The following is a 16688-nucleotide window of genomic DNA, read 5'->3' on the forward strand; positions in this document are numbered from 1 at the left end:
AAGGAAAAGTAAACAACTGGAAACATGGCATGGAAAAAAAAATATATATATATGTGTGTGTGTGTGTTTATCTATATAACCAAAATGGCATGGTAAACAAATAACATGTTGGAAATGTCAGCAGAAATAACTATTTGTAAGTTTCAAAATTCAATAGCGCAAATACAACTAAAGGTCCTGTTCTACAACGCACAGCTCACGAATTAATGGAAGTCTTTTCAAGGACTGCATCATCGCAGGGCAACGTTAAGGCTCTGTGATACTGATTATCCAAGGGGCAAATACTCAGGAAAGATGAGATGACAGCAGAAAGGAGATCAAAGTCCGTTACTAAAGTAAACATTTCCAGGTATGCCTTAAATTCATGTTGCCCTGTGTCTAATACCCTGTGATCAAAACCCGACTGTTCACAGTTAACCTAATTACCTTCCTTGGAGAACGATTTGTACATTACAGAGACCTGGGTAAGAAGGGAAAAAACCACATAACACCTCATTTAAACCTCACCGTAAACCTGTGAGTTGGACGTTTTTAGCCTCCTCTTTCGCTGACGAGAGAGGACACGCAGAGAGGGAGTCACTCCCCCGGGACACGTCAGGAATCTGCACAGTCCAGCCCATGAGGCCCGTGCTCCAAGGCACCAAATGGAGTGGCCATCTCCAAAATTCTCAGCATTAAGACGTCACATCACAGAAAGCATTAACCTGCATTTTGGCTACACAGGCTTCTAAACTGTGCAAAGATATACGTATTTTTAAAATTCCTATTCTGTACATACGCAAAATGATAGATGTGATACTGTCATTAGTTATCACACCTAATGATAGTATCACATACCTTGGTTGGAAACAGTAAAATAACACCATTTCACATGATGGTTGGGAAGGTTGAGTGAGACAGTGGGATGGTTATACAGACTAAGTGAAAGAAAGGCAGGCACTCTTCAAATTGTGAAGTGCTTCAGAGATGTGAGTTGTCACCTGCAAGCCCTATGTGTTTGTGTGTATACACACCTACTGATGTCACCACCTACACTTTTCAAAATATCCGTCTAAGTCGAAATTTCAAGTTCCATAATATTGGAATGTGCCCGTATAGAACCACATTAAGAGAGATAGCCAAGAAGAAAAAGTTTACAGAATCCATTCAGAGACCAAGTCAATGGAAGGAATACTAGCTTTTTTTATCCACTGCATTGCTGTGGTGGTGCTTTTAAATAAAGGGGTGGTTTATACCTACTTTCCTAGAGTTATTTTTTAAGGTAAAAAAGAGACAACAACTAATACTAATGTAAAAATCGTTCTGTATAGTCAAATCACCTTCTCTGAAAGAGATTCAAACTAAAATTCCCCCCCAAACAAAAATAGTTTGGGTATTCCTTTGTCGTTCAGTAAAATGGATTTTTAATCACAGAAGACTACCATGCTACTTCTGGGAAGTGTAAGTCCATGGAGAGGGCACGAGGAAAATTCAGAGAACCTGGGATGAAGGAAAGAAGGAACACTCCTTCCCTGTAGTGTACGTAGTAGGTGTCAGAATACGTGTTTTTGTCCCCGCTGTGGGCCCTTCTAACTCTGTTTACATTATGAATTTTGTATCAGCAAGAAACTGAGATAGTCCCAGAAACTTTCCAAGGACTCAGTGTAATGTGGGATTAGAAAACCGGCATGACAGCATGGTGAAAGGGGACACAAACGCCTGGTAAACAGTGATCCCACTTCCTCAGAATAACTGTCATGCAGTTAAGAAGCTCATAACCAAACCAAGGAACCCAAAAAACTAATTTAAGAAAATAACTAAATTATTCGTAAATGACCATTAAAATGCTACAAACTGAACTGATGAGTTGTAAGAATTCTGAAATATTACAGCTGATTATAACTGATAACTCTAAAAACCAATTCTACTTTACAGAGGTGTCAGACCAGGTAGAAAATCAACGATCACATGGGGTCCCAGGAATCTGATCAGCATTTTTTAGGCCACATTGCATTTTAGATTTATTCACGACAGTCATGACAGGATGTTTGGGAGGCACAGACAGAGAAAATTTCTCAACAAGGTAACCTTGTAATAAGGTCTAAGGCATAGATCACGACATATGAACACATTCGCAAAAGGAATCTTGAACGGTTTTCTCCGAGAAAGATTTTTGACATCAGTCAAAAACCAGACTGTAATCGATTTATCACGTAAACTAATAATGAAATGCCCTTCTGTCCAAAGCAGAAGATATTTGAAACGTCAAAAAAGCTTGGTGGCAGCCAGACTGTAGACGCCCAAGTGAATGTTTTCCTTCAAGATAAATAAGGCTGTGGCAGCTGCTGTCTACACTTAACACCCCTGCCCATATGAAACACGTACAAAGTGTTGAATGGAACAGACGGTTTTGTTATGAGACAAGTTTTGTTTCTGCTTCTTGAAGAAACAAGTTTTCGCTTAAAAGAAAACCAGCTTCCTACCAACCATTTACAAATTTCTGTAAGTGTACAAAAATACAAATACGAAAATAAAAACTACTGTGCACAAATGGAACTTACTTTCCAAGAAAAGCTCTTTATTCTAGAACTTGCATTTCCAAATTTGAAGAAATTTATTTTCCACTCTAATAGCCCTCGCAAATTAGAGCGGTCCTTGCATGTAAATTGGAATGTTCTATTTGTTTTTTAATCACATGAGAAACTTCAAGCCAAATGAGACTGGAATTATATAAATCCGTTTGTCCTCAACATCTAACTGCAAATGATTTAAATTCTGATAACTGAACAGTTGTCAAAACTTTAGGGAATGCATTTCGTCAATCTTCACGTGGTAGGTGGTCCAAATTCAGCATGGAACTGTGCTGCCCATTGAAGCCTACACCTGTTGTGATGGTACTTTCTTGAGTTGAAGGATAGAAGCTATTATCAAAATTTTATTGAAATTTGTACCACTGTATAAAAACGGTATTGGTTCAGACTAAGACAATGCACTCAGATATTTCCTAATAAAAGGGCTAGAGATAATAAAAGGGTTTATAGAAGGGAAAAGAAGAAGAAACAGTTATAAAGCACCAAGAAAAACATAATATTTGCATTTAGCACCTGATTACGCTTTCAAAATGGTGAAAACCAATGACGGAGCAGTGATAAAATTTACTCAAATGGCCCAAAATATTTCTCAACACAAAAGACGATACGATTCCACAGTCATACTCAGTCATCCACTTTGGAAAGTCACCATTCACAACTGAAACCCAAACAAAAAGTCTCCTAGACATTCATTGTTGTATCCTCAAAACCAGCCATCACAGGAAATTCAAGGAAAAAAACCCAATTCAAAATATAAGGAGCTTGTCCTTTAAAAAAAAAGCACTCAGTGGCTAGGGACTATTAGTAAAAGAAAGCTAACTGATGAAACTTTTCATCCCACGACAAACTATGAAAGCTGCAGTCATCATTTGCCTTGGTGGAGTTAGCAGCTGTCTTTCTGTGCTCCATTTCACTGAAAGGGAGAGAGCAAGAACACAGGCGCAATAAAGGCCAAAATCTGTTGCAGGGCGTCTGTTTCCACAGCTGGAGACAGGGCACTTACTATTCTATATACAGCAGTCCAGCTTAGACACTCAAGTGGGCAGTGTTAAATTGCAGGGCTGTGCAATCTGATCATTAACAAGTCCCCAATCAGTTTCGCCTTGCCTTGGCCCATAAGCCAATCTGCTTCAAAAACACATTTCCTCGTGTCCCACGAGTGTGACTATGTTTGTTCAGTATTACTTAATGGGACAAAAAACCAAAGACAATACATTATATAACAAGGGCTGGCCCTCTACAGCTAAAGGCCATTAGGAAGAACTGGTCCAACTTGACATAACACTGAATTATTAAGAAACTAGACAAGTTTAACGTGAGATTCTCTCACCTTCATTAGAACTGATTATTTTTTAAAGGCTGTATCTGCAAGCAGTTTTTAAATGCATTTCCAACGTCAACACGTTGGGGCACTGCAGATTAACTTAAAAGTAATACATTTAAAAAATTCTTTTATTCAGAAGGGATGAAAGGGGGGGGGGGAAGGGGTTGTCTGGATTTTTCAAAACAGAGTGATTCGACTTTGAGGATATTTTCTAAAACGCTAGTTAGTTTCATGGACCTCTACCAAAGGCTGGACCACAAATCATGGTCCCAGAACGCGGCCAAACATTAAGTTACACTGACCCGAAGCAGGGAAACTCCCAGGAGGGAGGAGGATGGAGTTTATTTTAATTACACTGGAGAATAAGCTTGCTGGGCTTGAATCAGTCCCTACCAACCGGCCGTCACATGGAAACGCACGCTCACTTACCGAGGCGCAGGCTCCCGTGGAACCAGGGCTGGCGGCGTTATTCTCCTCGGGACTCGGAGGAGCTTCCTCTGGCCCCCGAGTCACAAGAATTCTGAAATGCTGCTGCCCCGCATTTTGATCTTGCCTGATCTTAAAGGTGCAGCCCTGACCCTGTGGCGTCCTTTCCACGGAGTTGGTCCTGTGGATTTCGGGAGCCACCCTGCGGCCCCGAGGTGGCGTCTGCGGGTGGCCCGGGTGGCCGCGCTCTTCCGTGGGGCTGCCCCGCTCGGCCCGGGGCTGCGTGGGGTACGAAGTGCTCCTCTCCAGCCGAATGCGGGGATACCTCACCAACCTGTCCCCTTTGGTGCCAGTGAACCCGAAGTTGAAGTCACCGGCCAGCCCTGGCGCGCCTGCTTGCGGCTGCTGCAACTGGAAGACAAAGCACCGCTTCCCGGAACTTCCAGAAGCATCTGGAACATGCTGCAGGGACCAGCGCCTGGGCTCCGGCGCCGATGGGCCGCTCTGGCCGTCGGCCCCGAAGGGCGTCAGCCTCACCTGTCGCACGTCTGCGCTGGAGGCGCGGTGCTGGATGCGGAGCCCGCCGCCGCCCTCCCGGCCCCCGACGAACGAGGGCTCGGCCTCCTCGAGGCCGTCGGGGGCTACAGGGCCCGGCACTTGGCGGCCACACATACCGTTGACCTGTGGGCCCGGAGCCCTCGCCGCTCTGGGAGGGGAGCTCTCGGGACTCTCGGGCTCCGGGGGCTCCGGACAGCCGCCCCAAGGTGCCGAGCCCGCGTCGCCGTCCAGGCCCTCGGGCGGCCCGCACCCGTCAGGGGCCCCGTCGGCCGCCTTCCGCTGCAGCGAGATCTGCACGGACGAGCTCCGGGTGGGCCGCGCGTCGAAGGGGCTCAGGAGCTGCGGGATGAACATGGACGTGCTGCGCTTGAGCGCGCCCACGCCTCCCTGCAGGCCGCCTCCGCCGTCCTCTGCTCCATTCGGGGTGAAGGGGTGAGGGCCGCTCCGCCGCGGGAGCGTGTGGAATGCCATGAAAAAGTCGTCTTCTCTCTCCTGGTCTAGGATCTCTGATTCGGGGGCTGTGTTGCTGCGACCTGAGCCAAAATGAAACCGAAGCCGATGGGCCATGGTGCCCAGAGGGCCAGGGAGGGAGAGGACGAGCGTCAACAAGAAGCCTGGTGCTGCCAGAAGTCAAAAACCAAAGACACAAACTCCAAGAAAAAGTGTCCCATCTGCCAAACCGTTAGTACTGCGGCACCAAGAGCGACAGATAGCAGAAATAACCCAAGTGGCAAGCGGCATTCCAGGCATGATTGGATAAGAGCAAAAAGCTCTCATCCACACTGTGACAGAGGGTAGGATGGCCAGAACCACATGACTGCGGTCTCCCCCTCCAATGCCAGCTTGTGGACTTAGTGGAGTTTTCCCCCCTCTCGCTCTCAATTTTTTTTTTTTTTTTTAAACAGCAAGAGCCTGAAACAGCACCTTCCCAGCTGCTGCTTTTCCATCAGACAGGAGTGGCCCCAGCAGGGAGCTCTCACAGCTGACTAAGGCAGCAAACACACTCCGAGCCATGCTGCTATAAATCTAACTGCACGGCGCTCACCGGACAGTTCTTTCCGAACCAAGCAGGGCACCGGGACTCTCTCTAACCAATGTGAGAGAGAGACCTGGCGTCCAACACAGAAGCACACGCAGTATATCCGCCCACTTCCCCAACCACCTTTCCCACCGAACCGGATAATGACAAGTAAAAATGCCGTGGCCGCTGGAAGACTCTTTCACGAGCAATCGGATGTTATGCTCCCCTGTTACTTATGATGTCACCACACTACCATGATGGAATGCAAACTAATAAAATGTACTATAAATACGATTACACACCCCACAGGATAAGTGTCGCTTTAACACTAAATAATTAAACCATGATCTACAAGTAACAAAATAGCTAAATGGAGGGGGGTACAACTCACAACACTGCCAGTTAAGGCCTGCCTCTGGCTACTACAACGTTTTTCATTTAAAAGATTGGGGGGGGAGACGCAATCTCATACATAATATGATTCTCAGACATGGTGGTACCAGAGGAAAGGAGCTCAGCTGGAGAAAACATTCTCTCCCCTATGCCAGACAGGAGAAAAAACCACCACCCTCGCGCCACCACCACTCCCCCGAAAAAAAGGGGAAGGAAAGTTGAAGAAGGGTGGGCATGTGGTTTCGGTAATAAATTAACTTAAATACCATGCAGAAAAAAGGCTGCCTGGAGCTGCCTGTTTTCCGGTAAGAAGTCAGCATTATCACCCCAGTTGGGATACAAACATAGAATCTTGCTGTTTTTGAAGGGCCAAAAAGGACCTAAGCAATAAAAGTGAAAGTCCACGTTCAAAAAGCTGTCATCGGATTTGTAGCTTACTTGGAATATATTCTGTGTGTTTTAAACATACTCTTTTCCATGATCCAGAAACATCAGTTATTTAACAAAGAGGTTTATTTAGGAGGGAGTAAAAAATAGGGGGAGGGGGGCGGAATACCAAGCTGCAAAGAGTGACAAAAAGTTTATTTTAAAATCTGCAAAGCATGACTGTGTCAACAGCTCTGGAGTCCAGGGTGTGGAGGATTAACCTGTGTTTACATACATCCAAATCTGTTTTCTAAAGGCATGTGTTTTAAATGCCAAAAATGATCTCTATGAGAGAAATGGAAGCCAGTTTATTTAATGCGAAAACTGCCTAGCACCACTACGGTCGGTCACGTATAGTCTTAGCTGGGTTAATAGCCAACAAAGAAAAAACCACTGCCAGCAGCATTCACTGCATAGTAACAACACTGCAGATGGCCTGGGGCAAAGCTAGGTACATAAAACACCATTTTTCAGATAAAGTTTGTATTCAAATGGGATTTCTTAGAGCTCTGCATTCATTCAAAGCCCTTTTGGGCTTAGAAGTATAGTTTAGGGCTCATGGCAAGGTCATCTCAACAACAGTCATTCTTTTAGATATTGGAAAACAAAATTTTTACAGTGAATTTCCTTTAATAGAAGAAAAATAATGAGTTAAAGCCCATCTGACAAGAGGCAATTTTTCCTCAAAGTTGACCATTTCTTCACCTTGAAGTGTTATTATACTCAATAAATGAGAGAGTAAGGATTAGTCTTGTGGCTGCATCTGTGTCTCCAGGGACTTACTGTTACTCTGCTGAACATTGCTGAATTCAGTGTTTGCTGGATGAAAGATGGAGTGCTAAGAACTGCACCCTCAAGCAGAATTTCTCATTCGATTTAACAAGAAAATAACTTCATACACAAAGCAAAAGTGATTTTAGCTACTGAGTACTACTAAGTATCACCTAAGGTACAAAATGTCCAGTTCAATGCAACCACCGAGAATCCATATATTTTAATAGAAAAGCTAGCAGGATGGTGGGCCAGCATCTGTTGGCTTTCTAATTTGGAGAGTAACACAAGGCATAGAAGATCAAATATACTCCCAAGTTCCCTAAGGGTTAAAGGCCTGGCTATTCACCACCACTGGCCTGAGACTTAGGAGACCAGCAGTTACATAATTACATAAGGGCTCTAGACCTCAGTTCTCTTTCTTCATTTGCAAGGACAGAGAATTAAATGAGTTAACATTAGAAGGCTCCTCCAGATCAAATATTCTATTAAACTCAAGCTATTCAAACACTTGTAAGTTTCAGTTGAATTCTGCAGAAAGAAGGGTCCATAAGAACATTTCTTTTAAGCAAGTAATATACGGTTGGAGCCTCCGTATCCGCGGGTTCCGCATTCATGGATTCAACCAACTCGAATCAAAAATATTCAGGAGAAAAAAATTCCAGCAAGTTCCAAAAAGTAAAACTTGAATTTGCCTCATACAGGCAACTATTTACATAGCATTTACATTGTATTGGGTATCATAAGTAATCTAGAGATAAAGTTCAAGTATACAGGAGAATGTGCTTAGGTTACATGCAAATATTTCACCATTTTATATTAGAGACTTCAGCATCCTTGGATTTTGGTATCTGCAGGGGTCGTGGAACCAATCCCCCCATGGATACTGAGGGACGACTGTACATAAGTTTCAGGGAAAGCAAATTTGAGTACAACTGACTCCACTGAGTTATAATACCCCTTCTGAGACTAACTTAAAAGCTTATACATATCATAATAATATTCATTTTCATAGTTGGAACACTTGGCTCATAGGTATTTGATGTATATATTCTAGGGAGTTAAATCTGGCAAAGTGCTTTAAGCCAGATTTGCTTCTGAAACTCCATTTCTAAAATGAAATGTAAGTTGTATCAGTTACATACATACACATATATATACCTACTTACCTATCAATCTATATAAAATGTATGTACCAGTTTTATGCCTCAGGCATATTTCTGGTTCTTTGAAGTTACTATCTATGAATTTCCCTCGAGAAAGTACCACTTTTAAAAAAACAGCTTAATTTTACCTCCTAAATACAGATTTACTTTTTGCTATATACTCTTAATTAGATTTTTGTTTTCCCAAAGAGATTCATTATTGAACATGTCACAATCACATGGTCTGGCTTATACATAAAAACCCTGAAAGGTTCATTTACATGAGTAATGGCGGCGACAGATTTGCATATCGTTTGTATCCCCAGAAGCAGAGTGTAAGCATACATGGTTTGATAAATCACCAGTGTGACTTTCACAAATATTAACGACGATACAAACATACACATATACAAATAAACTGTCCTACCCATATCAAAATGTTTGAATTATGAACATTAAACTAGGAATGGGACAAAAATGGTCTTATTGAGGAACATGTATACTGGCAGAAGTACAACATAAATACAGGTTTTTAAAAGATGTTGCTCTAAAAATTCAGTTTTTGAAAAAATGAAGCAAAAATGAAAAATTGGGACCCACTTACCAGTCTGTTTTCATCAAATACTTCAAACAAGAGTCTGTGATTAGATGGGTTTACCTATGAGGGACAGAAATAATATTTTTTAAATGGGCAGAAATAATTCAAGGAATGAAATAAGAGACTGAAAGAATAAAATGCTTTATAACACACCCAAATCAACTGTGTAATATAAACAATTAACCTGCTCTTTCATCAACTAAATCAAGTTTTCTATTATTGATTTCTATTATTATTCTACGCCTAATATTTAGACATATCAAAAGAATAAAACGCTTAATTTTAAGCTGCTTTTCCAACATAAGAAAGGATAATTCTAAGTAGTTTTTAACAGTTGCTAAATCTCCCCTAAAAAGGCATCCTCGTGCCTGTACACCAAAGGCTACATCCTCACAAAGGTCTATGCCTGAGGAAATTTCTTAGGCCTAATAATAAAAGCAGTCATAAAAAATAATGAAGAAAATAGTAAAAAGCGGCTCTTTACCATTGTGTGCGTACTTTTTAGGCACTATCTCCTTTATTAAATATCAAAAACACATGATCTCATTTATTCTCAAAGCAGCCCTATGATGTATAACTGTCTCCCCAATTTTACAAATGAGGAGCTGAGCCCAGCAGGGGCAAGTAACTGGCCCAGGAGCTGGTTATGCAGGGCAACCAGGAGCCCCACCAGGTCTGGCCTGCGAGTCTCCAGAGCCCCTGGTTCGAGCCATTAGAGAGACAAAGAAATAAAAGATAGCCCCTCTTCCAGCAACTGTGGGGTCAATGTCAGAGCTACTGGGCTTTCGATGTCTTTTTGCTTCTTTCTGTCTCTTTACCCAAACCTCACTGAAATAGCAGAAATCATCCTTCAGACTCAAGTATTCAATATCATTTAGTTAAGGACCAACCACGTGTGGGACATGGTGGGAAGCGTTCTCATTTCTATCATTGTACGTAAATCCTGGAAAACAACCTTACCAAGTGAGGATTCCTCTCTCCTAGTGAGAGATGAGGAGGCTGTGGGGAGTGTGAGTCTTTGGGGGGGCTTCTCCAGGGTTGGAAAGGATGTAAGTGGTAGGACCCAGGTCTACCATCACTAAGTAGAGGGAGGGAGAAGGGAATGAAATAACATTTGATGGTACAGAGAACACGACTTGTGCTTCTGACCCCTTGGCTTGCTCTTAGCCTAGTGATGGAGCAGGCAGGTGGGCAGGGGGCTTAGTGTCTGTTTGAAAGCTCAGTGAAGGGTTGTACTGCTGACCAGTGCGTCCACAGGCCGTTGCAGAAGCTGGCATATAGTAAGCACTCAATAAAGATTTGTGCAATGAATACAACAAAAATGTTTTTTTAAATGCCCCACCAAAAAAATCGAGTTTACATATGTTTAGAGCTAATATAAGCTGAAAAAAACCTTGGATGTACTAAAATTTACAGAAATGTGGCCAAGGTGTTAAACTGAAAGAAGTCTAAGTAATTTGGAGTATTACAAGTGGAAAGCTGTATCTGAGAGTTAGCTACGGGCCAATAATATCTATCTGCCCCCATTACTTTTTCAGTCCTTCATGAAGTAATTTAAAATACATCTGGTAGAAGCTACACATAGGATCTCACCAAGTATTAAAATATCAATGCCATATTTTAGCTCTGAACATAATAGAAAACAGATGTCGTATATAGCGATCTAAGTTCGGAGCACATAAGATACCATTGTGACTGAAAGGAAGAAATCAGGACCAATTATAACGAGTCTAATGGTAATATTGTTCTTTGGGAAGCTACACGAATCAGAAGATCTTATTTAGAGCATTTCTGGAAGTAGAGTAGTTTTTAATATCACAACTATACAGATGATAAAAATTAATTCATCCTGAAGAGAAAAAACCCCTCTTTTGCATTAAATACCTGAGCAGCTTAATATTTTCAAAATTTCAGTACAAAAAAAAGCAACTGCAAAAACTCACTGAATAGTAGTCTCCATTAATTCACAGACTTCAGTCTTTCTACACATAGCTCTTCTAGATATTAAATATAAAAGGTTGAGGAAATTTACCTAATTTGGTGATATTTAAACTCCAGAAGTAGTTTTATATTACACACATACACTCACACTGAATCTCTGAATTGTAAAAATTTTCCTTCCTAATTGGAACATGATTGGCAACCTTTAGGCTTCTTTTTAATCATGTTGCTTCTACTGGGTTCGTGTCTCATAGAAATAATTAAGCTCTTGTTTTAATTATATTTTACCTTCCTTTTTTTTTTAAAGAAAAACTTGCATAGAAAAGCTAAAATATGCTATTTGGTTAACTTTCTTTTTGTTTCCCTCAAACATCCCAAAATGAAACAAGTCCAGATTTTGTTACCACTAGTCACAGTCTTTGAAAATTTGGGGCACATTAGGAAGCTACCCAACCATTTCTCATCTTAAAAGGAATTTCATAATAAAAATTTAACAGATATCACTCAATGTGAGTCTGTTGTGATAATATATCAATCTAGTTATCAATAACAATTATTACCCGCCCCCCCCCAAAAAAGAAAAACTTACTCTAAAATAAAATTCTTCATTCCACTTTGGGTTCAGCGTCTGGAAGAGAAATCATCTTGTAATTTATTTTACAGTCTTTGAAACATTAACAGTTACTAGTACAATGCAGTCCACACAGTTGCTTCAACTTTTCCTTTTCCCCCCAGTAAAAAAACAGCTAAGAGATTTTCAAAATGGCAATAAAGGAAGCATTTAGTCAATTATCTGAGACTATTCTATCAACCAAACTAGATGGGGATGGGATGTATTTATGAAACAGATGATCCACAGGTAAGAAACCATAAATTTCATGCTATCAACCAGAAGGAATAACGTCAGGGACCTACAAAGAGCCATCATTGTGAAAACAAAGATATTCTTCAAGAAATTAACACTGATATGATTATTCTATCAAGAAGGAAATGAACTTTGCTTATTTCCCTCAACCTGCTACAAATCTGTCTTGGAGAGCAATGAAGCAGGTGGCAGAAGGGTGACAGTGTTCCCTATTTATACAAAAACTGAAATCTAAAGACTATTTTATAAAGAACAATATTGATGATCAGATTATGTAACATGAAAAAACTCTGCCAGTTATAAACCAAAAGTGAACTCTTTCCCCCCAGATAACCAGGTTTAAAAATATTCATCTACCTATCCTTCAATTCTCCTCTCTACCCATCCACACCCATCCATCCATCCATCTCCACATCAATCCATATAAATATACATCTCACAAGGACATGGAAAGATACTTTTGTCCTCAGCTTCGATAAAAGATGGACTACCAAACAGCCTTTGAAACTAAGATGAAACATACTATGGGAGAATACATTTACACGTGTGTTTGTGCATTTGGACATGCATCATACTCTGAAATAAACACATCTCTCAAAAATTCTATGTAAAAATTTGAGACTGAAAAATCACCACCTCACCAAGGACTACAGATATTTTAAAGTTAGAATGCTATTTGTCTTTATCAATCTATTTCCTTTAAAAACTAGTGCAGGAAGCAGCAGCAAAATAAGAGCAACACAAAAGCACCATAAAAAAATAAACTGAATTTGTACAACATTGAACTGGCATTAAAGAAAAAAAAAAATCAGCAATTTCCCCACCCACAACTCAACGGGGCGTTTAACCCTAAATAAAGGGGTTTCACACTTCCAGCTGTGAATCGAGCCGGGGATGGTAACGAGTGAGAGGGCTGGGAGGAGGAAGGGGGAGAGGTGGGTGCAGGCCCAGGTCCGCCACGGGCTGCAGCCGGTCGGGAGCCCAGCTTCACGGAAATGCAGAGGGGCAGAGGCAACGGACAGGTGAGGGAAGGAAACAGACAGGTGAGACCACAACACGCATGAGGGACCAGGCACCCGGCCACGAGGAGAGGACGATGAAAACAGTTCCTAAACCCGGGCGCAGCACAGAAATACCAACCAGGAGGCTGGCTGCCGAGCGAGGCAGACAGCGCAGGCCCGGCTACGCAGCGACACCCTCTACCGAGGAGCGGAGGGAGGAGGACCTCCCCTCGGAAGGAAACACATTTCAGTATCCCCGATCGCCGGCTTCGGTGGCTTTGGTGGCTTTGGTTCTCTGCTCCCTCCGCGTCTGGCAGGCAATCAGGTCCCCGACTGCCTTCCCTGCAAGGCGGGCCTCCCGACCCGCTGGAAACTCAACCAGCGGCAGCGCCCAACAGGGAACAATGGCCTCCGTCCTTCACAGGAATCCTCCCCACTCATCAAAATACGGGCTCCTGTTCGCTAAACTGATTTGCAGTGCCAGTCGAATGCCAGGTGGAAGACACGCTAGACTGCTGTGTCTTCCTTACACAAAATGACCTGGCCGCAGACCCCTGGCGTCTGCACGACGGCAGGAGAATTACCATTTTTTAAAAGCCATCACGCTCTCCAGGAACTGCTTATCACACAGAGTGTTAGACTGTTTACCCCGCAAAGGTGGGGAGGGAAAAATAATAGTAGGCTATAAGTAATACTAAAGCACAGATAAGAACAGTACTTCTGATAGAAAACATGCATCTTCAATAAATGCTCCAAATATGGAGTAAATATATGTTTTAATATGTTATAGATAGATATACAAAAACATGGAGATAGATGAATTAAGATATAATTATGGATATAAATCTATGTTCTAATATATTTTATAGATGTATATAAAAACATGGAGATAGATGAGTTAAGATATAAATATGGATATAAATATATGTTTTAGTATATTTTATAGCTGTATATAAAAATATGGAGACAGATGAATTAAGGTATAATTATGGAAACAAATCTTTAATGAAATCATGGGTGTAAAATTTAGAAAAGTGAAACATACACACACACAAACACACACAAATGTGCAGTTTTATTGTTAATATTTTTTATTTGTTTTTGTGTAGCTAAGCAAGTATTTTGCTTCCTTTGGTAATACCTGTTTTGAGTTAAACCATTCCCTTTGTGCCTACCAAATCCACAAGCCACTCCATTTCATTAAATGTATTTTAAATTGCTTTAAATTTCTTTTCATAAACTAACAAGCCAACAAGAAAAAGTCCTTGTTTTGCTTTATTCTTTGCAGGGAAAAAAATTTCTGCTTGTAATAATGCATATTTTAATACTGTTTTTATAGTCATTTAACTAAAAGCCAAAACCGGTGTCTTGGGTTAACTCTGAAAAGTTTGAATTGAATTTGTAGATTTCATACTGAGAGATGCTTAAAATGCAAATATTGCCATCTTAAAATATAAACTTCTACAGAGCTCAAAGACATAATTTAATGAGATTTAATTATGACTTAAAAGATGTTTAATTAAGGATGGACGCTTACCTTTTTAATTGTTTTTGTCTGTACCAAAGCAAGTTCTCTATTCTCATCTGCTACGTACAATGAAAGTTTCACATATGGATCACTGTAAGAAAAAATAGGATTATACTTTTCATTTTAAAAATACAAAGAAGAAAGTAGCCATAACCTAACTGAAAATACAAAAATATCACTTAATGGCCAGCTTGTGTAAATTTCACAAACTAAGCAGTAACATTTTTAACATGCTTATAACTAGGTAAATATACTGAGGAAAGTTTTTATCACCTAGAACCAAGGATGTTTATTTAAAAGCAAAACTAACATCAAACTCATATTCTAATTTTAAAGATCATCTTCTCTATTCTTAATTCAAAAGAATTAATCTCCCATAGTATTTTTCCTAAGCACAATCAGATTCTGAAAAGATTACAAGAAAAATTATTAAAAGGCATATAAAATTTGTTCAGACTAGTAAAATCTAGCTAGAAAATTTAGTTTGCATCTTATTTATATTCTGATTTCCATTACGTTGGTAAAAATTATTTTTCTTTCAGTAGAGGTAAAACAGGCATTGTTCATCTAAGTCAACATATATCATCTTATAGATTAAAACAAAAACATACACACAAAAAATTAAAGCCCAGTAAGTCAACAGAGTTGCCCAAAGTTACAGATTTTAGTAAAGTCTTGATTAAATTTCAGGTTTCCTGACTACAAGTTCCAGAGTTCCTATCATTTCCTTGGGAAACTGAAAACTTTTAGCCAGAAGTATATTGAAAGGATTACTTAATGTGAATTATCTACTAAGAGCTTGGTAAGTCCACTCCTCACACGTTCTGGAGTTGCTAACACTGGGATAGCTCAAATCTAGTTAAACTATAAGAATTTGGGATCCAGGTTCTTCTGTTTCACACTTGAGATTCTTAAAGTCATAGGAAGGGCCTTCGTGTATTCAATCCCCAAATTTTCACTCATCTAATTATGGATAGTGGATGACTTATTTCTATCCAATTTGAGAGTTATCCTTTAGTAGTTATACACCACGACTATTAACCCTTATTTTGCAACTTCCAGGGTATTTCTAAAGATTATACGGAGTATCATAAAATGCTTAAGACTATATTGGTTTTTATTAGATAGCTCAATAAATATGCCGTGAAATCTCTTAAGGAAAGAGAATGGTGTGATAAAATGAAAAGTTTAGTACTAACAGGACTATACTTGATATCCAAAAAACAGAAATCAAAAGTCAGTGAAAAAAAAAAAAAAAGTCAGTGAAAAATATTGTTGGTGTCTGTGTGTAGTATTTATTACCTGTAAATTGCATCTCAGTGGAAGCTACAACCATCTCCTTAAACAAACACACAAAAAAAACAATAGAATTTTCTCAGTTATATTCTGAGTAAATATTTTTATTTTTAACATTCTGGTTTAGAAGAAGGTATTAGTCAACCCTTTGTCACTTAACCATAAACCACAGATGCTCTTTCACTAAAGAACATCTAACCAGATGCACCTACTTCTCCTTATCTGGACACCCTCAGCCTCAGAATAAAGATGAATCAAGAACCAGAACCTAATGTAGGTCTAAAGACCCCAGGAACACCTTCCTAATCAGAGCCATGGTCTGGGTGATGGATCAGGAGTATAATTCTAGGTCAGTGGTTCTCAGACTTGAGCATATCAGAATTGCCTGGGAGCGGGAGTACTTAAAACACAGCTTGCCGGGCCCCAACCCCAAATACCCACAAAAGATCTAGTAGGTCTGGGGTGGGACGGTAGAACTTGCATCTCAAATAAACGCCCAGTGATGTTGGTGCTCTTGAGTCAGGAATCACACTCTGAGAACCACTGTTCTACATGGTATTTGAAAAGAGTATTTTCTAGTTATAGAAACCCATTTTCTATCTCCAGCCACCAAGCTATTGCTAAAAAGAGCTCACGGCCTGATATCTCTGTTATCTCAATAGGCTCCCAGTACGCCATGGAGGTGCATGCACGCTCGTACACACACACACACACACACACACACATTACAGAGAAGACAAAAAACTCTGCTGACTGCCATCTCTTTTTTCATGCCCCCTGGCTGTCACGATTGCTGCCTATTATATAACCGCAATAAAGAGCTAG

At 40.6% G+C, this 16688-nt stretch overlaps 1 protein-coding gene across 17 annotated transcripts in view; it reads right to left on the minus strand.

Annotated features, from left to right (window-relative positions):
* The window catches only part of NEDD4L (NEDD4 like E3 ubiquitin protein ligase), a 348067-nt gene that overhangs the window by 136815 nt on the left and 194564 nt on the right, over positions 1-16688 (minus strand). For 6 of the 17 annotated variants that reach the window (XM_007191975.3, XM_007191971.3, XM_007191970.3 and 3 more), the window contains 3 exons: positions 14577-14658; positions 11763-11801; positions 9239-9292 (listed from right to left, as the gene is read on the minus strand). In XM_007191975.3, coding sequence (XP_007192037.1) covers positions 9239-9292; positions 11763-11801; positions 14577-14658 — 175 coding nt within the window. Of the gene's footprint in view, positions 1-4323; positions 6138-9238; positions 9293-11762; positions 11802-14576; positions 14659-16688 lie in introns of those variants that run through there. The other 11 variants (XM_057527340.1, XM_057527334.1, XM_057527337.1 and 8 more) reach the window with 5 other exon arrangements.

Source organism: Balaenoptera acutorostrata, chromosome 13, assembly GCF_949987535.1.
Source record: "Balaenoptera acutorostrata chromosome 13, mBalAcu1.1, whole genome shotgun sequence".
In the NCBI taxonomy this organism is placed as follows: domain Eukaryota; kingdom Metazoa; phylum Chordata; class Mammalia; order Artiodactyla; family Balaenopteridae; genus Balaenoptera; species Balaenoptera acutorostrata.